We start from the raw sequence: 27,725 nt of genomic DNA, 5'->3' as shown, positions 1-27,725 counted from the left end.
GGTATGTGCTATGGTGAGTGCGGTGAAGTGTGTAAACCTGGCGATTCACAGACCTGTACCCCTGGGGAAAAAAATATATGTTTATAAAAAATAAAAAAAAAAATTAAAAAAAAAAAGAAAAAAAAAAAAAGAAAATGGAGCTTGGTAAACTCCACAGCATGTTATTTGTGATAAAGAAATACAATTCTTAGGTTTAAATGCTTTACTGAACAAAATTTAAAACCTACACATTGGTCATACCAGATAATCACCAAATACACACAAGTGAGACCTGACCTTCACCATGGGAATAGGGCACTACGCTCAGAAAAACACCTGTCTCTGGCCAGGGACTAATTTAAGCCATAGCTAAGCACCTCAGTGATAGAAAAGAATCTCTATTATATTTTATGACACCATTATATCAGTATGAGAATCTAATCAAAGGCCACCAGATACCAGTAAAATGAATACTATTTGCCTTTTCAAAATGGTTGGAAAAAGAGAGAGGGAGAGGTCTTGGTAAGTGATTTATAAACAAAGAAAAATTGCTAAGGCCAGAAATGGCTAAGAAAGTTAAAGATTCTGTATGTTCATGTATCACTTCCTTTCTTAGCCCCAAAGCTAATGCCATCAATGTCCATTACTTCAAATTTTTAATAACAACAATAAATATATCACAGAATCTAGGAAAATTACTGGATGCCTAATAGTCCACAATTCCAATGAATAAAAACAATTCAATATTTCTAATATATGAAAATGGGACTTATATGCAAAAAATAAAAATAATTAAATTTAATGGAAAAATATTCTTCACAGAAAACTGCATAAAAAAGCTAAGATAATAAATAGTCAAATATCCACATTCTAACCTATTTTAAAAAAAGAGCTACTTTAATGGCATTTTAGAATTCTTTCTTCAAAGTTAAATATTTTAAAGCTTCATTAAAAACTCTACTGCTAGGGGCACCTGGGTGGCTTGGTTGGTCAAGATCTGACTCTTGATTTCAGCTCAGGTCCTCAGTTTGCTTGTCCCTCTCCCTCTGCTCCTCCCTGCCGCTTGTGCTCTTTCTTTTGCTCTCTCTCAAATAAATAAAAATCTTAAAAATACAACCAACAACAACTCTATTGCTAGTAGCCTTAGCAAATACTTCCGTGCTTCTCCCCAGGACCAATGGAACCAGTGGTTTCTGCTATACATCACTTTCGTAAGTGCTCATACAAGTCCATCCCTGTGAAACCCATCTTCAGCCACCATAGCTTACTGACATCCTACTCACCATATAAGGGCTATCTAAGATGTTAATTCTCCCATGGAGAAAAGTCCTCCATGATGAAAGACCACAGTAATCTCTTTATTTATTCAACACCAATTTTGAGTGGTAGGTATAAAACAGGGAACAAAACAAAGTTATCTGCCGTCAGGAATCTTACATTCATGGGAGATTTAATGGTCTGAAGCTATTTGTACCACTTATATTCATAGAAACACTCAACTGGAATCTATTCATGCATATGTAGGATTGTCTTGAGGATTAAATGAGATAATATGAATGTAAAACCTCTAACAAATAAAAGCTACATAGATAACAGCTATTACTATTACATGCTCTTAAATTGTGGTGGGTTTTTTGTTTGTTTGTTTGTTTGTTTTTTGACTGAACTAAGTGGTTTTACTGGGGAGAGGCAGGATTACAATAGACTTGAGTTGGCACTGGGGCTCTTTTCTTGTGAAGGTGGGCATGACACTGACAAAGTGCTGGTTGTACTGCATCCACCACCTGGCCTGGCCTGTCTTCTCCTTTTTCTGTTTGGCTACCTTGGGAGTCTGCTCCCTTACTTTCCTAGAAAAAGCCAGGGAACCAGGAACTTTGTCTCCAGGCTGTGGCCGGCTGCTTCCAGGGTGGTCAGAGCCTCCACTCCACAGTGACCTACAGTAGCCTCACCCTCTAGGGCGTGCCTGCCAGGAGCACGACTTGATCTTCTTGAGTGATGCCCTCCAGCAAGGCTACATGAGCCTTGATCTGGATAAGCATCTCCTGGCTGGTCACCTTGAGGATGTGCAGCTCTTGGGCAAGGACAAAGCTACATGTCCACTACTGAACTACAGGTACCACAGCCGCTCCCGTGAAGATGGAGTTGAGAAAGAGGAAGAAGCAAGGGCGTGCACATCATCACCACCTGCTGTGTGCCATGTCACTGCAATTGTCACATCCAATTGTAGCTGGATGTCTTCTTAAGTAGATGTCTTAGTTCTACTTCTAATTTGTAAGGTCCCTGACAGCAAGGATTCACCAAGTGCTCAGTTCACTTTGTTGGTAAAGAGGCATTTAAAATCAATTGCAATGGATGATAGATAATAAAAGTGCAGCCTTAAAAATGAGTGGAATTCTGGGGCTCCTGGGTGGTTCAGTGGGTTAAAGCCTCTGCCCTCGGCTCAGGTAATGATCCCAGGGTCCTGGGATGGAGCCCCGTATCAGGATCTCTGCTCAGCAGGGAGCCTGCTTCCCTTCCTCTCTTTCTCCCTCTCTCTCTCTGCCTGCCTCTCTGCCTACTTGTGCTCTCTCTTTTTCTCTCTCTCTGTCAAATAAAAAATAAAATCTTTAAAAAAAATGAGTGGAATTCTGACACGTTCTATAATACAGATGAATCCTGAAGACATTACACTAAGTGGAATAAAGCAGACATAAAAGGACAAATACTGTATACTCCACTTATATGAGATACTTAACATTAGTCAGATTCATATATAGGAAGTAGAATACTGGATTTCAGGGGTCAGAAGGAGAAAGGAATGGGGAGTTATCATTTAGCAGGCATGGAGTTTCAGTTTGGGAAGATGAAAAAGTTCTGGAGATGGATGGTGGTGATAGTTGCATAATACTGTACATGTACCTAATGCCAATGAACTGTATATATAGAAACGGTTAGGTCCATATCAGACTTCTGCGGAAGACAGCCAAGTAGGAGGACCCTCAGCTCACCATATCCCGCAGATAAAACTAGGTAAGACCCCACATCAGTGTAAACAATCCAGAAAACAACATGAAGACTAGCAGAACTCTCTACAGCTAAATGTAAGGGACACATCAAAGAGGGCAGGGAGAGTGAAGACACAGTTGGGAGCTAAACAGATCCATGGAGCTATCCATGGGAGGGATGCTGCAGGCTGGAGAGGGTAGAGAGACAAACCCTCACACCAAACACCCCAGGCACAGGGCACTCGAGTGGGGAAGACAAATCCCCATAACATCTTTGGCTTTGAAAACCAAAGGGGCCTAATTTCTGAGTTCTTATAATCAGCAAGGCTTAAATTAACACCTGGAACTTTAAAAAAAATCAGTGGGCTCAGCTCTGGGAAAGCCTGAGGGCAAGAAAATACTGAATCCCCACCTCTAAAGAAATAGCACGAAGCCCTGAGATACAGCATAGATACAGCAATTTGAGAAATATCTGGAGGTACATGGGAACGGTTATTTACTAATCTGAGCATGCACTGGAGGGGCAGGGATTGTTGGAATATCTCTACAAGAATGAAAGAGCTGGTGGATGCCATGTGCCTCCCCTAGCCTAGATGCATGGACACCTGCACAACCATTTCAGTGCCAACAATCTTCACCTATCCTGCTACCAGAATGCTTTCCCCCTTGCTTCTGTAGATCTGCCCCCTCAAACCAGGCCGGTCTTGGCAAGAGTTCTGGATAGCTGTAGCTCCCTCACAGACCTGTTGCAAAGTTTGCTAACACCTCTCCCCTATATTCCCTTGCAAACCTGCCTCCTTCCAGTACACCTTAGGTTGAATCCCATTCAACGTGTTGCTGCAAGCCTGGCAGTGACCAAGAATTGCCGACAAGTGCCAGTACCAGTCCAAAGTGACTGCTGTTCCAGTGATGGTAGAAGAAAACCACATACACTAGTCAGGCTGTGGCCCCAACAGTGGGCTGGGGCAGCTATCTGTCTGACTGCAGACCCCACCCACCAACAAAAGCTTCTCAGGGGACAGTACAGGGAAAGTGCCCTGCACTTCAGTGCTATTTATCTCTAGCGAATGGCTGGTCAAACTCAACTGAAGCCCAAAGTGACCCAAGACTGGCCCACTACACAGAGACCAAATCCTGCCCACTATAGGCAAAGAGAGCCATTGTAGATGACTTGACTAAAGGTAAAAGCAGTTTAGCCACAAGGGTATGGCATATGCAATATACACAGATACCCCTAAAGTACCAGGTGCTGGTGAGCAGGTGACATTGTATTACAGGGCACTACTGGATCTCTTCTTTATAAGGCCACTACTTTCAACAGCAGGAGATATAGCTAACTTTCCGAACACAAAGAAACAGATACAGAGAGTTAGACAAATTGAGAAGATGGAGACGTATGTCCGAAATGGAAGAAAAGGACAGACTCATAAGGAGAGACCTAAACAAAATGGAGATAAGTAATATGACTGATAGATAATTTACAGTAATGATCATTAAGACACTCACTGGATTTGAAAAAGAGTGGAGGACCTCGGTGAAATCCTTAGCAAAGAGACAGAAAACATAAAAAAGAATCAGAAATCAAGAACTCATAACTGAAATGTAAAATACACTAAATAGAATAAATAGTAGACCAGAGGAAGCAGAAGAATGGATCATGGAATTGGAGGAGGAGTAAGTGATGGAAAGCAATCGAACTGAACAAGGGACACCATCAAGCATAATAACATTCACATTATAGGGATCCCAGAAGGAGAAGAGAGAAAAAAGGAAAGAGAAAATTTATTTGAAGAAATAATAGCTGAAAACTTCCCAAATCAGTGGAAGGAAACAGAAATCCAGATCCTAGAGACAAAGAGAGCCCCCAACAAAATCAACCGAGGAAGGTCCACACCAAAACACATAGTTACAAAAGCAGCAAAAAGTAGTGATAAGAGAATTTTAAAAGCAGCAAGAGAAAACAAAACAGTTACGTATCAGGGAAATCCCACAAGGCTATGAGCTGATTTTCTAGCAGGAACTCTGTAGGCCAGAAGAGAGTGGCATGATATAGTTAAAGTGATAAAAGAAAAAAAATCTGCAGCCAAGAACACTCTATCCAGCAAGGCTATCATTCAGAATAAAGGGAGAGATAAAGAGTTTCCCAGACAAACAAAAGTTAAAAGGAATTCATAACCAGTAAACCAGCCCTACAAGATATGTTAAAAGGGACTCTGAGTGCAAAGCAAACAACATAAGTTAAAGGAGGAAAAGTAGGAAGGAGGAAAGCAATAAAATTAAGTGTATCTATAAAGATCAGTCAGGGGATTCACAAAACAAAAAGATGTAAATTATAACACCACATATCTAAAATGCGAAGGCCATGTGTCTACTGGCCATCTGTATGTCTTCTTTGGAAAAATGTCTATTCGTATCCTCTGCTTATTTTTTAACTGAATTATTTGTTTCTGGTTGTTATCAGATATATCATTTGCAAATATCTTCTCCCATCCTGTAGGCTGACTTTTAGTCTTGTTGATTGTTTCCTTTGCTGTGCAGAAGCTTCTTATTCTGATGAAGTTCCCAATAGTTTACTTTTGCTTTTGTTTCCTTTGCCTCAGGAGACATACCTAGTAAGAAGTTGCTATAGCCAATGTCAAAGAGGTTACAGCCTGTGTTTCCTCTAGGATTTTAATGATTTCCTGTTCACATTTAGGTTTTTAATCCATTTTGAATTTATTTTTGTGTATGGTGTAAGAAAGTGGTCCAATTTCATTCTTTTGCATGTTGCTATCCAGTCAGTCAGAGGACGACAAATACCATATAATCTCACTCATATGTGGAATTTTAAGAAACAAAAGAACACAGGGAGAGAAAAGAGAGAGGTAACCAAGAAACAGACTCCTAATTATAGAGAATAAACTGATAGTTATGAAAGGGGAAGAAGGTGGGGGGATAGGTTAAATAGGTGATGGGGATTAAGGAGTGCACTGGTTGTGATAGTCACTGGATATTGTATGGAAGTGTTGAATCACTAATTCTACATCTGAAACCAATATTACACTGTATATTAACCAACTGGAATTTAAATAAAAACTTGAAGAAGAAGAAAAGAGTTCACACTTAAAGGACCATTAACTTAATATATTGACTACTCTATGCAGAAGTTTTTATATACAAAGTTAATGATAACTACAAATCAAAAACCACTAATAGACACACAAAAAATAGAGAGGAATCCAATTATACCACTACATAAAGCCAGCAAGCCGTGAGAAAAGAGAACAAGAGACGAAAGGGACAAACAAGAACTACAAAACAAACATAAAACAAATAACAAAATGGCATTAAGTACATACTTATCAATAATTACTTTGAATGTAAATAGGCTAAACGATCCAATCAAAAGACATAGGGTGATGAAATGGATAAAAAACAAGACCCAACAATATGCTGTCTACAAGAGACTCCTTTCAGACCTAAAGACACATGCAAATTGAAAGTGAGGGGATGGAAAAGCATTTATCATGCAAATGGAAGGAAAAAGAAAGCCAGAGTAGCAATACTTATACTGGACAAAACAGACTTTATTTTTTAAAAATATTTTATTTATTTATTTTGACAGGCAGAGATCACAAGCAGGCAGAGAGACAGGCAGATAGAGAGGGGGAAGCAGGATCCTTGCTGAGCAGAGAGCCCAATGTGGGGCTCGATCCCAGGACCCTGAGATCATGATCTGAGCCGAAAGCAGAGGCTTTAACCAACTGAGCCACCCAGGCACCCCACAAAATAGACTTTAAAACAAAGACTATAAAAATAGAAAAAGAAGGGGCGCCTTAGTGGCTCAGTGGTGTAGGCATCTGCCTTCAGCTCAGGTCATGGTCTCTGGGTCCTGGGATCGAGCCCCACATCGGGCTTCCTGCTCGGCAGAGAGCCTGTTTCTCTCTCTCCCTCTGCCCCTCTCCACTACTCACTCTCTCTCAAATAAATAAATAAAATCTTTAAAAAAAAATAGAAAAAGAAGGACACTATATAGTCATAAGCAGAACAACCCAACAAGAAGATATAACAATTGTAAATATTTATGTGCCTAATGTGGGAGCACTCAATATATATAAAATATATAAAGCAGTTAATAACAAATATAAAGGAAGTAAATGAGAGTAATACAGTAACAGTAGGGGACTTTAACACCCCACTTACATCAATGGATAGACCATCCAGACAGAAAATCAGTAAGGAAACAGTGGCTTTAATGACACACTGGACTAGATGGATCTAACAGATAGACACAGAACATTCCATCTAAAACAGCAGAATATACATTCAAGTGCACATGGCACATTCTCCAGAACAGATCACATTTTAGCGCACAAAATAAGTCTCAAGAAATTGAAGAGATCAAAGTCTTATCATTCACCTTTTCTGACCACAACACTATGAAATGAGAAGTCAACCACAAGAAAAAAATCTGGAAAGAACAAAAATACATGGACATTAAATAATATGCTGCTAAACGATGAATGGGTCAATCAAAAAATCAAAGAGGAAATAAAAAAATACACAGAGAAAAATGAAAATGAAAGCACAATAGTCCAAACCTTTGGGATGCAGTAATGGCTATTCTATGAGGGAAGTTTATAGCAATACAGGCCTATCCCAAGAAGCAAGAAAAATCTCAAATAAACAACCTAATTTTACACATAAAAGAGCTAAAAAAGAACAAAACACATAACTGGTAGAAGGAAGAAAATAATACAGAAGAGAGCAGAAATAAACAAAATAGAAATAAAAAAAGAAGAAAACAGATCAATGAAACCAGGAGCCGGTTCTTTGAAAAGATAAAAAAAATTGATAACCTTTAGCTAGACTCATCAAAGAGAGAGAGAGAGAGAGAGGAGACTCAAATAAACAAAATGAGAAATGAAACATGAGAAATAACAACACCACAGAAATACAAAGGAGTACATAAGAATATTATGAAAACTTACATGCCAACATATTGGACAACCTAGAAGAAATGGATAAGTTCCTAGAAACATATAATCTCCCAAAATGGAGTCAGGAAGAAATAGAAAACTTGAACAGACTGATTACCATCAACAAAATTGAATCAGGAATCAAAAAAACTCCCAACGAACAAAACTCCAGGAACAAACAGCTTCACAGGTGAATTCTGCCAAACATTTAAGACAAGTTAATACCTATTCTTCTCAAAATAGTCCAAAAAATAGAAGAGGAAGAAAAGCTTTCAGATTCAGTCTATGAGACCAACATTACCCTGATACTAAGACCAGATAAAGACACCACAAAAAAAGAGAACTACAGGTCAATATCTGTGAAGGACATAGATGCAAAAATCCTCAACAAAATATTAGCAAACCAAATCCAACAATACATTAAAAAAAATCATTTGCCATGATCAGGTGAGATTTATTCCTGAGGGGCAAAGGTGGTTCAACATTCACAAATCAATCAACATGATACATCAACAAGAGAAAGAATAAAAACCATATGATCATTTCAACAGATGCAGAAAAAGCATCTGACAAAGTGGAATTTCCATTTGTGATAAAAACTGCCAACAAAGTAGGTTTAGAGGGAACAAACCTCTAATATAGTAAGGGTCATATATGAAAAACCCACAGCTAATATCATACTCAATGATGAAAAACTGAAAGCTTTTCCCCGAAGATCAGAAATAAGACAAGGATATCTCTTCTCACCACTTTTATTCAACTAAGTACTGGAAGTCCTAGCCACAGCAATCAAACAAGAAAAAGGAATAAAAGGCATCCAAATTGGTAAGGAAGAAGTAAAACTTTCACTATTTGTAGATGACATGATACTACATATAAAATACCCTAAAGACTCCACCAAAAGACTACTAGACTGATAAATGAATTCAGTAAGGTCACAAGATACAAAATCAAAATACAGAAAACCACTACATTTCTATACACTAAATGAAGAAGCAGAAAGAGAAAATTAAGAAAATAATCCCATTTATAACTGCACCAAACATAATAAAATACCTAGGAATAAACTTAACCACAGATGTAGAAAGACCTGTACTTCAGAAACTATAAAACAACAATGAAAGAAACTGAAGATGACACAAATGGAAAGATATTATATGCTCATGGATTGGAAGAACAAACATTGTTAAAATGTCCGTACTATTAATCTACAGATTGATTGTCCATACTAAGCAATCTACAGATCTAATGCAATCCCTATCATGGGGCACCTGGGTGGCTCAGTCAGTTAAGCGTCTGACTTTGGTTCAGGTCATGATCTCAAGGTCCTGGCATTGAGCCCCATGTAGGGCTCTTGCTCAGTGGGGAGTATCCTTCTCCCTCTCTTTCTGCCCCTCCCCCTGCTCATGCTCTCTCTCTCTCTCAAATAAATAAAATCTTAAAAATAATCCCTTTCAAAATACTAATAGCATTTTTCACAGAACTAGAACAAACAATCCTAAAATTTTTATGGAAACACAAAAGGTCACAATAGCCCAAGTAGTCTTGAAAAAGAACAAAACTGGAAGTATTAGAATCTCAGATTTCAAGATATACTTCAAAGGTGTAGTAACCAAAACAATATGGCATTGGCACAAAAAGAGACACATAGATCAATGGAACAAAATGGAAAATCTAGAAATAAACCCATGATTAGTTAATCAATTAATCTTTGACAAAGGAGGCAAGAATATGCAATGGGAAAAAGTTTCTTTAACAAATGGCACAGGGAAAAATGGACAGCCCCTTGCAAAAGAATGAAATTGGACCACTTTCTTACATCATACACAAAAATAACCTCAAAATGCATTAAAGACCTAAATGTGAGGCAGAAAACCATAAAAATCCTAGAAGAGCACAGGCGGTAACTTCTCTGATATTAGTAGTAGCAACATATTTTTCTAGATATGTCTCCTGAGGCAAGGAAACAAAAGCAAAAATAAACTACTCAGAGTACACCAAAATAAAAAGCTTTTGAACAGCAAAGAAACAGTCAAAAAAACTAAAAGAAAACCTACTGAACAGGAGGAGATATTTGCAAATGACCTATCTGACAAAGGGTCAGCACCCAGAATATATAAAGAACTTCCACAATTCAACATAAAAAAACCCAAATAATCCAATTTAAAAATGGGCAAAGACATGAACAGACATTTTTCCAAAGAATACATAGAGATGGCCAACAGACACATGAAAAGATGCTCAGTATCACTGATGATCAGGGAAATGCAAATCAAAACCACAATGAGGTATCACTTCATACCTGTCAGAATGGCTAACATCAAAAACATAAGAAACAACAAGTGTTGGTGAGGATGTGGAGGAAAAATAATCCTCATTTACTGATGGTTGGAATGCAAACCGGTGTAACCACTGTAGAAAACAGTGTGAAGGTTCCTCAAAAAATTAAAAAAAGAATTACCATATGATTCATTAATTACACTACTGGGTATTTATCCAAAGAATACAAAAACACTAATTTGAAGAGATATATGCACCCCTATGTTTACTGCAGTGTTATTTACAATAGTTGAATTATGGAAGCAGCCACGTATCCACTGATTGATGTGGTAAACATACACAATGGAATATTACTCAGCCACAAAAAGAATGATATATTGCCATTTGCAACAACATGGATAATGTGAAGTGAAGTAAGTCAGAGAAAGACAAATACCATACAATTTCATTCATATGGAGAATTTAAGAAACAAAACAAAGAAAAAAAGAGACTAACCAAAAAATAAACTTTTAACTATAGAGAACAAACTGATGGTTACCAGAGAGGAGATAAAGAAAATTAAGAGTGCACTTATCATGATGAACACTGACTAATGTTGAATCATTATATTGTACACCTGAAACTAATATAACATGATATGCTAATGATACTGGAATTAAAAAGAAAAAAAAGGAAATGGTTAAAATGGAGAATTTGTTGAATCATTATATTGTACACCTGAAACTAATATAACACGATATGCTAATGATACTGGAATTGAAAAGAAAAAAAAGGAAATGGTTAAAATGGAGAATTTAGGGGCGCCTGGGTGGCTTAAACCTGGGTGGATTAAAGCCTCTGCCTTTGGCTCAGGTCATGATCCCAGAGTCCTGGGATCGAGCCCCGCATCGAGCCCCAAGTCCAGTTCTCTGCTCATCTGGGAGCCTACTTCCTCCTCTCTCTCTCTCTCTCTCTCTCTCTCTCTCTCTCTGCCTGCCTCTCTGCCTACTTGTGATCTCTGTCAAATAAAGAAATAAAATCTTTAAAAAAATAAAAAAATAAAATGGAGAATTTAATGTTTTGTGTATTTTACCAAAATAATTCTTCAAAAGTTGGTTTTTTACTTTCCCCAAAAGATCTCAGAATAAGACAAGGATATCAACTCTAACCACTTCTATTCACCACTGTACTAAGGATCCTAGCCAATAGAATAAGGCAAGAAATAAAAAGACTTCTAGATTAGAAATACAGAAATGGGTGTGCCTGGGTGGCTCAGGTGGATAAGCATTTGCCCATGGCTCAGGTCATGGTCCCAGGGTGTTGAGATCGAGCCCTGCATTGGGCTCTCTGCTCAGTGGGGAGTCTGCTTTTCCCTCTCCCTCTGTCCCTTCCTTGCCTGTGTGCGTGCATTCTCACTCTCTCTCTCGCACTAAATAAAATCTTTAAGAAAAAAGACAGAAATTAAACTATGACATGATCATGGTTATTTAAAACTGTAAAGAATCCACAAAAAAAGCTACTAGAATAAGTGAATTTAGGAAGACTGCAGGATAAAAGGTCATGTAGCAGATTGCATTTGCCAAAAAACAGTCACAGCAATATTTCTGGTGCCACCTCTTCTTCCATAACTTTGCCATACTGCACTAAGAAGCAGAATCTATCCCATCAACCCCTCTTGATCTTGGGTTGAACCTTGTAACTGCTTTGACGAATGGAATGCAGAAAAGAAATTCTATGACCTTTGAGACTATTTCATAAAAGGCAATACTTCCTGGCCAGCCTCCTTCCCCTGCTCACATAATTTGTCTTTGGAACCCAATACTGAGAAGAAGGCCAGGCAACACAGAGAAGCCATGTGCAGAAACTCCAGCTGTCAGACCCCCAGAGTCTCAGCCAACATGGAGCACCAAGCACTAAACATGGGAGAAAGTACACTCTCAGAAGAATTCAGCTGCTAGCCTTTAAGCTGCTCTAGCTGATGTGGAATGGTACAGAGATAAGTTATCCCCACTGAGCTCTGTTCAAAGTACAGATTCAAGGGAAAAATAAATACCTGTGTTGTTTAAAGCCACTAAGCTTTACAGTAATCTGTTATGCAGAGTAACATAGTAACTGCCATAAGTCAATATATGAAAATCAACTATATTTCTAGATATTAATAAAAAGAATTGAAAGATGAAATGAAAACATAATGGTTATAAGTAACATTGACATACTTAGGAATAAATTTAACAAAATAAATACAGAACTATGGAGGGAAGCAGAATTATAAAACGATCCCAACAACACTTGTCATTACATAATCTGAGTGTGGAGAAAATTCATGAACGATGCAATATTATTCCTATGATAATGTTATATGGCAAAAGAGAGATTATCTGGTAGACCTAATTTCATCACAGGAGTCCTTTAAAAGCCCCAAATTTTCTCTGGTTAATAGCAAAAGAGAAAGTCAGAGATTGAAAACATGAACAAGAGTCTACGCACTGGTTGGGAGATAAAGGGAGTCATATGGAATGGCCTTGAAAGCAACCTGAGTGACTTTCAGCCTATAGCCATCAAGCAAAAAAGGACTTAAGTCAACAACCTGAATGACCCTGGGAATAGAGTCTCTCAAGAGTCTCCAGAGAAGAACTCAGTCCAGGCAAAATCAAAATCAAGGTTCTGCCTTTGTAAGATCCTAAGCAGTGGACCCAGCTCAGCCCACCTGGGTTTTTAAACTAAAAAACTATGAAATAGTAGATGGAGATAATTTAAAGTCTCTAAGTTTGGGCTGATTTACTACATAGTGATACAAACTAAATATAACTGCAAAGGAACAAGAGTGAAGTTTTGGGGACAGAAATATTCTATATATTATGATTATGACAGCAATTACATGGATATATATGTGTGTGTGTCAACACTCAACCAACACTATACTTAAAATAGATGCATTTTATTTTATATGAATTATACCTTAATAAAGTTGATTCTAAAGAGCCAGTTTAAGTTTTCTCCTTTTGCCTCTTGTCACCTTATACACTACTCCCATAAGTAGTTTTATGTATTCTCTGCTTTAGAACTCCTCATTTATTATTGATTCTCCAGCCCAGGATAAGTCCTTAAAGTTTTTGGGTTTTTTTTGTTGTTGTTCCAAAGATTTTATTTATTTGACAGACAGAGATCACAGGTAGGCAGAGAGGCAGGCAGAGAGAGAGAGGAGAAGCAGGCTCCCCACCGAGGAGAGAGCCCTATGTGGGGCTCGATTCCAGGTCCCAGAGATCATGACCTGAGCTGAAGGCAGAGGCTTACCCCACTGAGCCACCCAGGCGCCCCCAGGATAAGTCCTTAAGCCAGAATATTCAGTTGTTACTAGAGGATGTGAGCAGTAGATTATCATGATCTGATTTACGTTTTTTTAAAGATTTTATTCATTTATTTGAGAGAGAGAGAGAATGAAAGAGAACATGAGAGGAGAGAGGTCAGCAGAAACAGACGCCCTGCAGAGCAGGGAGCCGAATATGAAACTTGATCTTGGGACTCCAGGATCATGACCTGAGCTGAAGGCAGTCGCTTAACCAACTGAGCCACTCAGGCACCCGTGATTTACATTTTTAAAACATTACTTTGAAAACATCTAGCAAGGAAATCACCTAGGTAAAGAATTCTATAAGAAATTTACTAGTTGGAAAATCCTATCTTAGAACAGTTTCCAAATTTTATTTCAAGGAGCCCTGGTATTCAGTGTAATATCTCACAAACCCAAAGTAAGTAGAAGACGACATACACAGGTAGAGGGAATGGGGAAAACGTACAAAGGGGAAACAGCCTAACAAGTTTTAACCAAACAGCCTCCTTTCATCTGCTTTGTATACAAGGATTCCATGCAGGAGTTTGTAGCAGTTGTTCAAATGCTAAAAATATTTTAAAATTACTGCTTTATAATTTTGGGCAATTTTTGCTTTAAAAAATGGGCAAGAAGCATTCTGATTTTCTCCTTCTGTGTCACAGGAAGCCAAGTATAACATAACCAATAAAGCAAGGGAAAGGATCTACCACCTCATAGGTCTTAAGCCCTTTGGGGCTGCTCCAGAGAATTATAGCCTTATTGCTGGCTCAGTGACTGTATGGATCATGTCTAATTCACCTCTGAATCCCCAGATGCCTATCACCAGTACACACTGAAATACTTGCTAAGTTTAACAGGACAAGCAAACAATGTTAAAAGATATAATAAAAGGAGCTGTAACACAATCTGAGACTCTTCGGTAAAGTGGCTGGAACACACCACTCCTAGGTATATTTTTTTAACGACTTCTTGCAGAAGAACACCAGGAGATATATACAAGAACATTTAATAGCAGCACTGTTTCATTTATAAGTAAAACAAAACCAACAAAAATTTCAGTTGAGAACATCAGTAAGTAATTTATAAAACATACACAATGAAATACTATATAGCAAAATGATAATGAATAAGGTAAAAAATTGGTATTAATCCACAAATATAGTATTTAGTGGGCAAAAAGCAAGATGCAGAGTATGATACACTATATATCGTCAGAAAAGCAGTTAAACATGGTGGATGAGAGAGATGTATTTTAGGAAGAGTCACATAGGAGGCTTCCATTTTACTAGTTACTGTTTCATTTCTAAAGTTGAGTGGTGAGTTAATGGGTATTTATCAACCTTTGAATGTACTTACATTTGAAAATTTCATATTCAGTTTTAAGTCCTATACCAAGGATCAGCAACTAAGGCCTGTGAGTCAAATCCAGCTCAACACCCATTTTTGTAAATAAAGTTTTACTGGAACACAACCATTCATTTGTTTACATGTTGTCAATGACAAGGTCAGGGCTGAATGGTTGTGACAGAGAAACCTAAAGTATTTACTGTTAGGCACTTTACAGAAAATGTTTGCCAACTTCTGTTTTATTTCCAAGTATAGAGTACAAACGAAGGAGCAATTAATTCTGAAATAACACATATATAATCATGGTCATAGTTACTGAGAAAAATGATCAGCAGATTTGATGATAGCTAGAGAAAGAAGGATGGAAGGAAAACAAGTAAAAACTAAATAGCCTTCAGAGCACTGCTGTCCAACAGAACTTTCCGTGATGATGGAAAAATGCTAGATCTGTACTACACAGTATGTGACCACTAGCCACATGAGGCTCTGGAGCACTTGAAATGTGGGTATTATGACTACAGAACAGAATTTAAGATTTTACTTATTTTTAATTATTTAAAACAGTCGCATGTACCTAAGGACTACCGTACTGCACAGTGCAGCTTTAGCACTCTGGAGGACAGATTGACAGCAGTTGTCATCTGAAACCTAGGACGGGGCACTTACTCAAGGGAACAAAGAGCTGCCTCCAGTTTAAAAAATTGCAGCCACTGATGGAAAGGCAAACCATGGATAATAGCAAGGGTAAGTTTAACACACAGAATTGGGACTGATAGAATATGCATAAAAATTGGGCCTTACTCTAAGAAAGAGGACACAAAGAAAGAGGATGCAAAGTAATAGAAGCAGAGATTTGAAGCTTTCATGATAATTTATAAAGTGAACAAACACTGGGTGAAAGAGAAGTACAACAGCAGAGAATTATTCGGCAGGGAAACCAAAAGAGTCTTGACTTTAAAAAAAAATGAGTTCCATAATTCCACATGTGAATGAGGAAAACTCTCAGAATATTTAGAAGTTAGCTGGAAAAGCCGTATGAGTAAGGGACTTGGTTACCAATAATGACTTTCTCCTCACTTAACCAAAACAAGTATCTGCAAAAGATATGCCATATTATATTTTCTAGATTTATTTCACAGAGAAAGATGATGTTTAATTTTTATTACTTTGCCCAATTATCATCTAGTCCTAGTATTATTAAACTTTCCAAATTCTCATTAGCTGGACATTCCTTCCCTTTTCTACTTTGATGCACTGTGTTTCATCCTTCCCTATCCAAACTACTAAGAATATACTACCCAAGCTTATAAAATATTAGCTTATGATATTTTTGATATTTATGATACAAAAATATGCTACGAAAAAAGGAATTTGGAGAAACAAACTACCTTACTTCCCAGCAGCCGGAAGGGAAGGCTGTCAGCTTTTCTCCATCGAGGGTGATATTCGCTGTGGGTTTCTCATAGATAGATTTTATGAAGTTGAGGAATGTTCCCTCTATCCCTATACTTTGAAGTGTTTTAATCAGGAACGGATGCTGTATCTTGTCAAATGTTTTTTCTGCATCAATTGAGAGGACCGTATGGTTCTTCTCTCCTCTCTTACTGATTTGTTATATCACACTGATTTGTGAATGTTGAACCACCCTTGTATCCCATAGATAAATCCCACCTGGTCATGGTGGATAATCTTTTTAATGTAGTGTTGGATCCTATTAGCTAGGATCTTGTTGAGAATCTTGGCATCCATATTCATCAGGGATATTGGTCTGAAATTTTCCTTTTTGGTGGAGTCTTTGCCTGGTTTGGGGATCAGAGTAACGCTGGCTTCATAAAAAGAGTCTAGAAGTTTTCCTTCTGTTTCTACTTCTTGAAACAGCTTCAGGAGAATAGGTATTATTTCTCTGAATGTCTGGTAGAATTCTCCAGGGAATCCATCAAGTCCTAGGCTCTTGTTTTTTGGAGATTTTTGGTCACTGCTTCAATGTCGTTAGTAGATATTGGTCTACTCAGGTTGTCAATTTCTTCCTGATTCAGTTTTGGAAGTTTATAGGTTTCCAGAAATGCATTCATTTCATCTAGGCTGCTTAACTTACTGGCATGTAACTGTTGATAATAATTTCTGATGATTTTTTTCTATTTCCTTGGTGTTAGTCATGCTCTTTCCCTTTTCATTCATAATTTTATTAATTTGTGTCCTCTCTCTTTTCTTTTGGATTAGTTTGGCCAGTGGTTTATTGATCTTATTGATTCTTTCAAAAAACCAGCTTCTAGTTTCGTTGATGTGTTCTACTGTATCTCTAGTTTCTATTTCATTGATCTCTGCTCTAATCTTGATTATTTCCCTTCTTGTGTGTGGGGTTGGCTTAATTTTTGATTTTCCAGTTCTTTAAGGTGTAAAGAGAGCTGGTGTATTCTGGATTTTTTCAATTTTTTTGAGTGAGGTTTGGATGGCTATGTATTTCCCCCTTAGGACCGCCTTTGTCGTATTCCATGGGTTTTGGACCAAACTGTCTTCATTCTCATTGGTTTCCATGAATTGTTTAAGTTCTTCTTTGATTTCTTGGTTGATCCAAACATTCTTAAGCAGGGTGGTCTTAAGCTTCCAAGTGTTTGAATTCCTTCCAAACTGTTTCTTGTAGTTGAGTTCCAGTTTCAAAGCATTGTGGTCTAAGAATATGCAGGGAATAATCTCACTCTCACTGATTTGTGACCCATTATGTGGTCTATTCTGGAGAAAGTTCCATGTGCACTCAAGAAGAATGAGTATTCTGTTGTTTTAGGGTGGAATGTTCTGTATATGTCTATGAGGTCCACCTGATCCAATGTGTCTTTCAATGCTCTTGTTTCTTTATCAATTTTCTGCTTGGATGGTCTGTCTATTACTGAGAATGGCATGTTAAGATCCCCTACTATTAATGTATTCATATCAATATGACTCTTTATCTTGATTAACAGTTGTCTTATGCAGTTGGCTGTGCCCGTATTGGGGGCATAAATATTTGCCCAATATCAAGATTTACTACAAAGCTGTGATCACCAAGACAGCATGGCACTGGCACAAAAACGGACACATAGACCTGTGGAACAGAGTAGAGAGCCCAGATACAGACCCTCAACTCTATGGTCAAATAATCTTCAACAAATCAGGAAAAAATATACAGTTGAAAAAAGACAAAGTCTCTTCAATAAAAGGTGCTGGGAAGATTGGACAGCTATGTGTAGAAGAATGAAACTCGACCATTCTCTTACACCATACACAAAGATAAACTTGAAATGGATAAAAGACCTCAACATGAGGCAGGAATCTATCAAAATCCTAGAGGAGAACATAGGCAGTAACCTCTTCGACATCAGCCACAGCAACTTCTTTCAAGCCATGTCTCCAAAGGCAAAGGAAACAAAAGCAAAAATGAACTTTTGGGACTTCATCAAGATCCAAAGCTTCTGCACAGCAAAGGAAACAGTCAACAAAACAAAGAGGCAACCCACAGAATGGGAGAAGATATTTGCAAAGGACACTACAGACAAAGGGCTGATATCCAAGATCTATAAATAACTCTTCAAACTCAACACACACAAAACAGATAATCACGTTAAAAAATGGGGAGAAGACATGAACAAACACTTCTCCAAAGACGACATGCAAATGGCTATCAGACACATGAAAAAATGTTCATCATCGGTAGCTATCAGGGAGACTCAAATCAAAACCACATTGAGATAGCACCTGACACCAGTTAGAATAGCCAAAATCAACAAGACAGTAAACAATATGTGTTGGAGAGGATGTGGAGAAAGGGGAACCCTCCCACATTGTTGGTGGGAATGCAAGTTGTTGCAGCCACTTTGGAAAACAGTGTGGAGATTCCTTAAGAAACTAAAAATAGAGCTTCCCTATGACCCTGCAATTGCACTACTGGGTATTTACCCCAAAGATACAGATGTAGTGAAAAGAAGGGCCATCTGTACCCCAATGTTCATAGCAGCAATGGCCACAGTTGCCAAACTGTGGAAAGAGCCAAGATGCCCTTCAACAGATGAATGGATAAAGAAGATATGGTCCATATATACAATGGAGTATTATGCCTCCATGAGAAAGGATGAATACCCAACTTTTTTATCAACATGGATGGGACTGGAAGAGATTATGCTGAGTGAAATAAGTCAAGCAGAGAGTGTCAAGTATCATATGGTTTCACTTACTTGTGAAGCATAAGGAAAAACACAGAGGACATGGGCAGATGGAGAGGAGAAGTGAGATGGGGGAAATTGGAGGGGGAAACAAACATGAGAGACTGTGGACTCTGAGAAACAAACTGAGGGTTTTGGAGTGGAGGAGGGTGGAAGGTTGGGTGAGCCTGGTGGTGGGTATTATGGAGGGCACGTATTGCATGGAGCACTGGATGTGGTGCATAAACAATGAATTTTGAAACACTGAAAAAAAAATAAAACTTTTTAAAAAGTTAAAGAAAATAAAAAGATAAACACAAAAAATAAAATAAAATAATGTATAAAGCTAAAAAAAAAAAAAGAAGAAGAAGATTGGAATGCAATGTAGAAAACAGTATGGTATCTAGTAAAGAACACAGGCTCTGAAGTCACAGAGACTTTAAGTCCTGAATATATACACATTCACTGAATCTCACTGACACTCTGCTATATGATTTGCAGAACAGGGATAATGATATTTAGCTCGAAAGATATTATGAAAACTAAATGAAAGAAAGTATTTAAAGTACCTAGATAGCACCTGGCCATGCTGGACACCAAAAAGTTACTTCACTCTCACTCTCCGGCATTTTTTTTTTTTCTTCTACACTTTTAACCTAAGAATACAATGTCCAAGATATGTAAGAAAATAGAATAGTTGTTTTGATCCTGAAAAGGCATTATCCAAAACCGAGGTGAAAGGATCATCTTTAGACAGGAGAAACAACTCTGTTGTTGAGGTTCCTTGGAGGAATCTTGAACACACATGAAGGCAGGTAATGGGAAAATAATGGAGTTCCCTTTTAATGGCTTGTATTTTCTCTGTAAATTAGAAGACCACTTGCTAAGTGTGAAAGAGAAGAGGTAAATTCGAGGTCTGAGATGGAAAAAAGTTGAAAGAAATGTTAAAAATATTAGGGAGTCAACCAAGGAAATGACCAAATGGACCCAAATGTTCAGGGTCCATTTGAGACTGGTTCCACATTAATTTATGAACATAAATGTGTTCTGTTTAAAGACTGTTTTCAGTAGTACTTGGCTACTTGGATTCAGGTACAAACAAAGAGGTTATCTGGGTTCCTCCTGGGTTGGAATTTCATTTCATTCCATTTATAGGCTAGAATGGTATTTAAATAATGAACTATGAATTCTAACTAAGATAAAGAAAAAAATGATAAAGGATAATATGCCTAAAATGATTAGGATAATGCCAGAGTAATATTGAGCAATCAAAGAGAAAAAGGAATAGTTGTTAATATTACTAATTATGGTCCTCCACCAATAAGTAATTTCGTTATTCTTTTAAGATTTTATTTATTTATTTGACAGACAGAACTCACAAGTAGGCAGAGAGGCAGGCAGAGAGAGAGGAGGAAGCAGGCACCCTATTGAGCAGAGAGCCCGATGTGGGGCTTCATTATTCTAATTTGTAATCATTTCTATATATTTCTCTCTCTTCCACCAGACTGAGCTCTTTGAAGATAGTGTCTTACTCATCTCTGCTTCTTCCCAAAGGGTAGTCCACTATCTACCACATTGTAAGTGACTATTAAATGCTTATGATTAAACCAAAGAATCAAACCTCTTGCCTCAAAATTATCCATAGAATTTGTTTAAAAAGATCCTAGCTAGGGCATCATAACCTTAACAACAATTCAGAAAACAAGACTTTTCTAAGAAAGGTACGAAGGGCCACTGTCAATTCAATGATAGAAACTCACTCAGCAGCTAACAATATGACTGATGACAGTTTTCCAATACTGCAGACTACAGCGTTAACATGAGGAAGAAAATGAATTCACACATACACAACATGAAAACTGAGAATATATCTGTCTATTTTTAAGGGACAAAAGAGGACTCCAGCCTCTATTTTTATCATTCCAGTACCTTACAATGTCGATTGAAATGAGTAATCTGAAGCATAACCTAACCAATGCCGATCAAATATCTGCATTAGGACTTCAAAGAAAGTTCAAAGATATATAATTTGAGAGCTGGCCAGGCCCATTAACTTCCTCTTTGTATTGGGCAGAAGATACACCCCCAAAATAATACTGTACCTTCCCCAGTTTATCAAAGGCCACAGGGTTTCAAGAAAGAGGTCTTTTAGCCTGAAGATTCAATTTAAAAAACATAAAGATTTTATTTTTGCGGCTGTTTAACTAGTATGTTCATTTTAAAGTATTCAAAGGGGAAATATATAGTTAACAGCTTTAAGAGTGGGCAGTATACAGGAAATCACAACTTTAAGTGTAAACTGTATTGAGTATCTTCTTTAATAAATGGGTTGTCTAAGACTGAGTAGACATATATATTTCCCTAGACAAAGCATGGTAAAATGGGAGGTCAAGTCTCTAGTTGGTTCTTGTAAATCTGAAGGGCTATGTACACCCAATAAGATACTAAAATGCCTAAACCTCTAGGTCTAACATTTTATTGGGAAATGTAAACAGAGCTCTCATCTGGGATGTCAAAACAATCCCTTGTCTCTCTTACCACCCATGTTCTAACCAGTGGAATTCAAAACAGAACAGAAGCTAGGAAAAGGGGAGTTCAGGCAATGAACAGAAAGGGAAGAAAACATTTTGCAACTGGATACTTCTTAGCCCAGTTTGACTCTATGACTCCCATTTTTCCCTGAAGGTATCAGGAAATGTCCTGTCTACTTTCAAGGAAAGAACTTACAGTTTCTAGACAGAGTTTATCTCTTTCCCAGAGGCCCTGTAGAAGAAAAGAGCACCCACTCCTGTTGCATCCCCTTTCTCAAAGATTCTGATCTGTAAAGCAAGCAATTTAATTAATGTGTTTTGACAGTCATTAAGAACAATATTTGAAAAGGATGGGTTGAAAATATAAGAGAAAGACAGAATAATCAAATGTTTGGGTCCTTAAGAAGACAGGAGAAAATGAGATACACTCTATGCAGCGACAGGTGAAATCTGGCAGAAGTTTAAAAAAGATTTTCTTCTCTACCCCTTTTCTTTTACTTCATTGGAAGTGAAAGAAACAAATACATGTATAAACAGGGAAAGACCATATTGAGTTTGAGTACACAAGAAAGTATTAATACAATCTATCTACATTTCAGAGCGCTACCTAGGGTAGAGACATCTTCATATAATTACCAGACATTTTCTCTTCTTCTCATGGGTACCTCAAAATCATAAAACATCGACATACAGGTTTACCTATTAATTGAAGGTAAAATTATAAAATTTTAAAAATCTAAGCCTTAAAAAAATCTTATTCTGTATCTTATATATTAATAACCATTATACAGGAAATATCTGCCACTACTAGAGACTACAGTTAGAGTCTTTTTACTGTGATTTGGCTTTAAACACTTTCTTATATTAAAAATTAATTCAGAATTACCTGAAAGATAAAGTACCCAAACAATATCAAGTATAGTTCAAAGAAATGCAAAGAAACCTGGCTGCTATTCTACTGACTCAATGCTATCTACCGAATAGTCAACTCACAAGTTGTTTTGTCTCTAATGAAACAAATGAGCACAGATATTAAGGCTGTATTACCTTCATAATGTTAACTAAATCTGTTTGATAGTAGCGATCCTGGTGTGCATTTGCTGCTGCTAGTGTAAGAAGATAATCATTCCTTGCGTGGGTAGCTTTAGAATTACATTCAGATCGCCGGGCTTTTAACTAAAACATAGTGAAAGAGAAAAAAAATCAATACAAACTGATATTGCGCTGTAAGATAAATGAGGATACCATTCTTAGCTGGCAATTAATGGCAATTAATGGCTCCCCAACAAGAGTAAAGGTAACCATGTGGAGAAATATTCATTTGCATATAAAAATATTCAACACTATTGAGGAATTAAATAATGATTACAACCGTTACACATGGTGAGAGTGTTTCCTTTTTTTTTTTTTTTTAAGATTTTATTTATTTATTTGACAGAGAAACCAAGCACAAGCAAGCAGAACAGCAGAGGGAGAGGAAGAAGCAGGCTCCCCACTGAGCAGGGAGCCTGATGCAGGGCTCAATCCCAGGATCCTGGGATCATGACATGAGCCGAAGGCAGTCGCTTAACCAACTGAGCCACCCAGGCACCCCGAGAGTGTTTTCACATGTTATTTACACTTAACATACTTCCAAAGCTTTTCAAAATACTTCAAAGTATTTTGCTCATTTTATTCAGATGGGAAAATAAAGGTTCCCAAATTAAGTAAGTACCTATTTCTCAAAGACATGGGTAAATCTGCTATGAGTTAGAAAATCTTTTTTTTTAAAAATCAGCATTCTAGGTACCTGGGTGGCTCAGTTGGTTAAGTGTCTACCTTCGGCTTGGGTCATGATTGCAGGGTCCTGGGATCGAGTCCCACATTAGGCTCCCTGCTTCTCGGGAGTCTGCTTTCCCCTCTGCCTCTCCCCTCTGTTTGTGTTCTCTTTCTCTCAAATAAATAAATAAAATCTTTCAAAAATAAAAATTAAAAAAAAATCAGCATTCCTCATGTGCCAAAAGAATAGTATGCTGGCTGGGATCCTGGCAGCCAAAGGCAGGTCACTAAACTTACTTATCAGGTATTCGACAGCTTGATGGTCCCACAGGAAAATCTCACTTGGATCTGGCCCAGAGCATCTGCTCAAGGCTGTAAATCTGAATGAAATGAATTCTGTAGATTTTCTAAAGCCCGAGGACAAAGTCTCTTGCACTAAGAGTTATAGATAACAGGCTACCTAAGCAGGTAAGGTATAGAACCTATCTCTAAAGCAATCTTGAGGAGCAAGCAGTGTCCAAAGTGCTGACACCTAGGCAGAAAACTCCCATGAACTGGGAAGGAAACTTATTCCCCGAGTTAATGACTTTAAAATGCTTCTAAATTAGGGGGAAATAACTGACTTCAACCCTCAAAAAACCCAGTTCTTTTTTAGTAAGCTAAGGTTTTTCAATTGTGAAATAGTTTTTAAAAACTCACCTTTACACTTGCTTTCTGTAAACTGATTCTTGATTGAAAAAGACTAAGTTTAGATCTATAATAAAAGAGAAAATACAGTATGTTTAATAAAATTATGAAATTACATATGACATCTTTATTATTATAATTCCAAATTTTTAAAACAGTGATGCTTTTCCATAATGCTATTCCAAAAGAGAACTAAAAAAATAGAAAGCCAGGAGCAATGATTATTTTCCTTTACTATAGGAAGAATATTGTAGTGCAACAAGAAAATTGGGATATTTAATTAAGATATCCTGAATGACAAGAATACAATTTGACAAATACAATATATCAGTATCTCCTAATAAACAAGAGTCATCAAACTATAGGTGATTCCCAGTGTCATGCAATTACACACACTTAAATTCACACTTAGTTTAGAAACTCAGGGATAACCAATCTGGGGAGGCAAAAATTAGCAGGCTTTCAGGGTCATGTGCAATAGGCTGTGACAACACCTGCAATGCAACCTACAGTAGGATATTCCCAGGTTCTTCAAAGTCCTTAATTCCATTATTTTTCCCATGAAAAGTCTTTCTTGTTTGGCTCCCAGCCTGTGTGCTCCCTCCACTCTTACCATAGTATTTGGAACACAGTGAGAAAGTCCTTGGGCTCTGCCCTATAGGATTTTGTTTTATTTAATCTTCTCCCATTCTGATGTCCTTATTTTCCTCAATTCCTTTCAGTTTGGGAAGGAAACATAATTAACAATCAGTAGTAAAAATATGCTGGTTTTACCCAAACAGCTAGAGATAAACAGAAGGAGAAAGTCAACAGACAAACAGTAAGGAGTAACAAGACTCCCACGACCGACCAGTGATTTTTGAAGCTGCAATGTTTGTCTTGACTGCAGTGTCATGGTGATTGCCATGGGAGAATTCAGTACATGTGCTGGAAGCTATGCCATAATACCAAGGAAAGTTGCAGACCCCATGGGAATGGAAGGTGGAGCAAGCCAGTCTGCATAGCAAATGTTTGGAGGATAGCAAACGCAGCCTATGATCTTTCTAACAAAACAGAAACACTCAGGGATGCACACATATGAATCCTAACTACTTCTCCACTGTTTAAAAAAAAAAAATTGCATCCAAGATACTCCTGTTATTTTCTACCTTGCCATATTCGTATTTCCTGGGGTTCGGTCTGCTTTTATTAATCAGATTCCTATTTGTTTTGGTTAGAAAAAGCCACACACTTCAAAATTTGAAAGAGCCTGTTCAAGATTAAAAAAGACTGGGGTATTCTCAGTTCCTTTTCTTGCAGTCATTATCCAAATGATCTGAGTTGCACCTAGATTTTCCAAAATAAGGTTCTAAGTTTCTGCTTTCTGTTTCATTTGCTAATCCTCATATAAACTCTCGTGTGGTACTTAAGAAGATATTAATAATAGATAAAATAATACAGTTTCAATGCTCAAAGATTCTGATCTACAACAAATAAGATACACATAAATATTGAATTGTATTGCACACTCCTCACCATCTACTTCCAAATGTTAATGCTCCTTAGGGTCCCAACCTCAATTTCTCATTTTACTTATGATTTCATCCCTATAACTATCATCTGATAGGCAACCAACCCCAAAGCGAGATCTTCAGGCCCAGATTCTCACCTGAGAGTTAGATACATGACTCCCTACCAAATTTATTCACTTCAGTGTCCCGCAGGCTCTTCAGAACCTACATATCCAAAATGGAACCCATCCTTCCTTTCAAATGGCATCCCTCTTCCCTTTTATACTCTCTCTTAATGTGCACAGCTCACCATCTATCAAATCATCATATCAAAAGTACACATAGTCCGGTCTTTATTTCCCCTTCCTGAGCTTCCTTCTCATCTCCTTCAAGACTCTATCCAAACATCACTTCTTCTATAAAGGTTTCCTTTCTCATTAGGCAAAATTAATTTATTTTCTGTGCTTACAAAGCAGTGTTTTCATACAACTACAGCGAACATATTATTAGTTACTATGTAAGTGACTGTAGGTACTTAATTTGAGTCTACTGTGAATAAACAAATCATAAAGTTACTTTTAAACACATCTGCCTTTAATTATAGGCTTTAAATTTCTTAAAGATGCAAAGCTTATCTTACTCATCTCTGTACTCAAAGTACCCAAAATAATTATTCAATAAACATTTAGAGAGCCAATGAAGATAAAGAGGCATTTCTTACTCTGTAGTTGAATGAATTTTCCAGGAAAGTTACACACTGAAATAAAATGTCTAATTTGATGTAACTGCTTTGAATTTGGGCCATATTAGAAGGCTGTGTTTTGCGATGAGCATCTGTGAATTAGATCCTGTTAAATCCATACTTCTTAGGAACTGCCTTGGAATTGTCCTCATTTTTGCTCTGTGGACCTTGGCTAAAGTAGGTATTTATATATGCTCTAACAGATCTCTCAACTCTCTGTTCTAGAATCCCTGAAAGTTTTAAAAAAACAAATTCCCCAAAACCACCATGACAGGAAATTCCTATAAGGAGATAATCTAATCTAAAATCTTCAGATCTTATTGGAAAGATGGGTTCACTGACTCTATCACATGGGAAATACCTGCATGCTCAGAAAAATAATAAAGACAATAAACTAAAATAGCGAAATATTAAATATGTTTTCCAGTAATGTTAAATACTTTAGGAATATTCGTCAACAAGTCCTTGGTACGGAATTAACTTTGGAGGAAACCCTAAATTTTCACAAGATGCTTATGAGATTGCTTAACTTCCTATAGATAAAAACATATTAGAAAGAATTCCGCCCCCCCCCAGCTCCTAAACCCAGATATTCTGACACCATAGCAATTTCAACCAGCTTTGCTAAGCGTTCAATACAATGTTCATTTGTCCTTTTTCCTTTTCAAAATTCAATTTTTAACATGAAAACTAACTGATCAAATATTCTCATTTTGCTATACTAATTTAAATGAGATCATCCAATATAAAAGAAAAATTTGAAAGTATGTAACATTTATAGGTCAGATTAAACCAACAAAACCTAAGAATGAGACTATGCCCTATATTAACAGAAAACAAAGTATTGGCAAAAATAACATTTATTTGCATAATTACTTTTTGAGAAATGCTAAAGCACATACTTTGCTTCGATGTCAGCTTTCTCTCGTACTGCATGAGCCATCTGTTCAGTCTCAAAGTACTTCTTTTTGCCTTTAGCTAAATCTTTCACTGTCTCTTGTAATTCAGTTTGGATCTTTGTCAACTGGTCCACACACTGTAAAATACAAAGTGCAATTATGATGTATTAGTTTTCAGGCTTACCAAAAATGAATTTGTCCTAAGGACTATGCACTATGCCCTCAGGATGGAAACCCAGGAGAAAAATCAACACTTTTAGTCTCCTTCAAACTGCAAATTAAAATCCAGCGAACAGCTGGTACTCCCATCTCAAGAAATGTATTGAACAGTGTCCCAGTTTGCTTAACAACTCTTAATAACCTCAGTGCTGCTGAAGACTGACGTTAAGGTAAGGCAGGAGAAGAGCAACAATGAAAATGCTTTTATTGTTGGAGATACCATGACACTAAAGGCAAAAGAACAAAGCAATCCTATATTTCTTTATAATCTTTGGGTGGGGTCATGCTGATCTTCTCTATAGCATGCCAATTTTAGTATATGTGCTGCAAAAGTCTTAATGTGCTACAAAATCTTAATAAAATCTTTA

The 27,725-nt window shown here is 37.3% G+C and overlaps 1 protein-coding gene and 1 pseudogene across 6 annotated transcripts in view; both read right to left on the bottom strand.

Moving 5' to 3' along the window:
- The window catches only part of FCHSD2 (FCH and double SH3 domains 2), a 295,916-nt gene that overhangs the window by 104,047 nt on the left and 164,144 nt on the right, over window positions 1-27,725 (bottom strand). For all 6 annotated transcript variants that reach the window (XM_032853162.1, XM_032853161.1, XM_032853164.1 and 3 more), the window contains 3 exons: window positions 27,142-27,275; window positions 24,020-24,074; window positions 22,610-22,738 (listed from right to left, as the gene is read on the bottom strand). In XM_032853162.1, the coding sequence (XP_032709053.1) occupies window positions 22,610-22,738; window positions 24,020-24,074; window positions 27,142-27,275 (318 nt within the window). The remainder of the gene's footprint in view (window positions 1-22,609; window positions 22,739-24,019; window positions 24,075-27,141; window positions 27,276-27,725) is intronic.
- On the bottom strand, window positions 1,037-3,538 carry LOC116865235 (annotated as a pseudogene).

Source organism: Lontra canadensis, unplaced genomic scaffold (assembly GCF_010015895.1).
Source record: "Lontra canadensis isolate GAN:19392208 unplaced genomic scaffold, GSC_riverotter_1.0 scaffold7, whole genome shotgun sequence".
Taxonomy (NCBI): domain Eukaryota; kingdom Metazoa; phylum Chordata; class Mammalia; order Carnivora; family Mustelidae; genus Lontra; species Lontra canadensis.
Note: the sequence above shows the minus strand (reverse complement) of the source record. Positions and strands in the feature narration are given on the sequence as shown.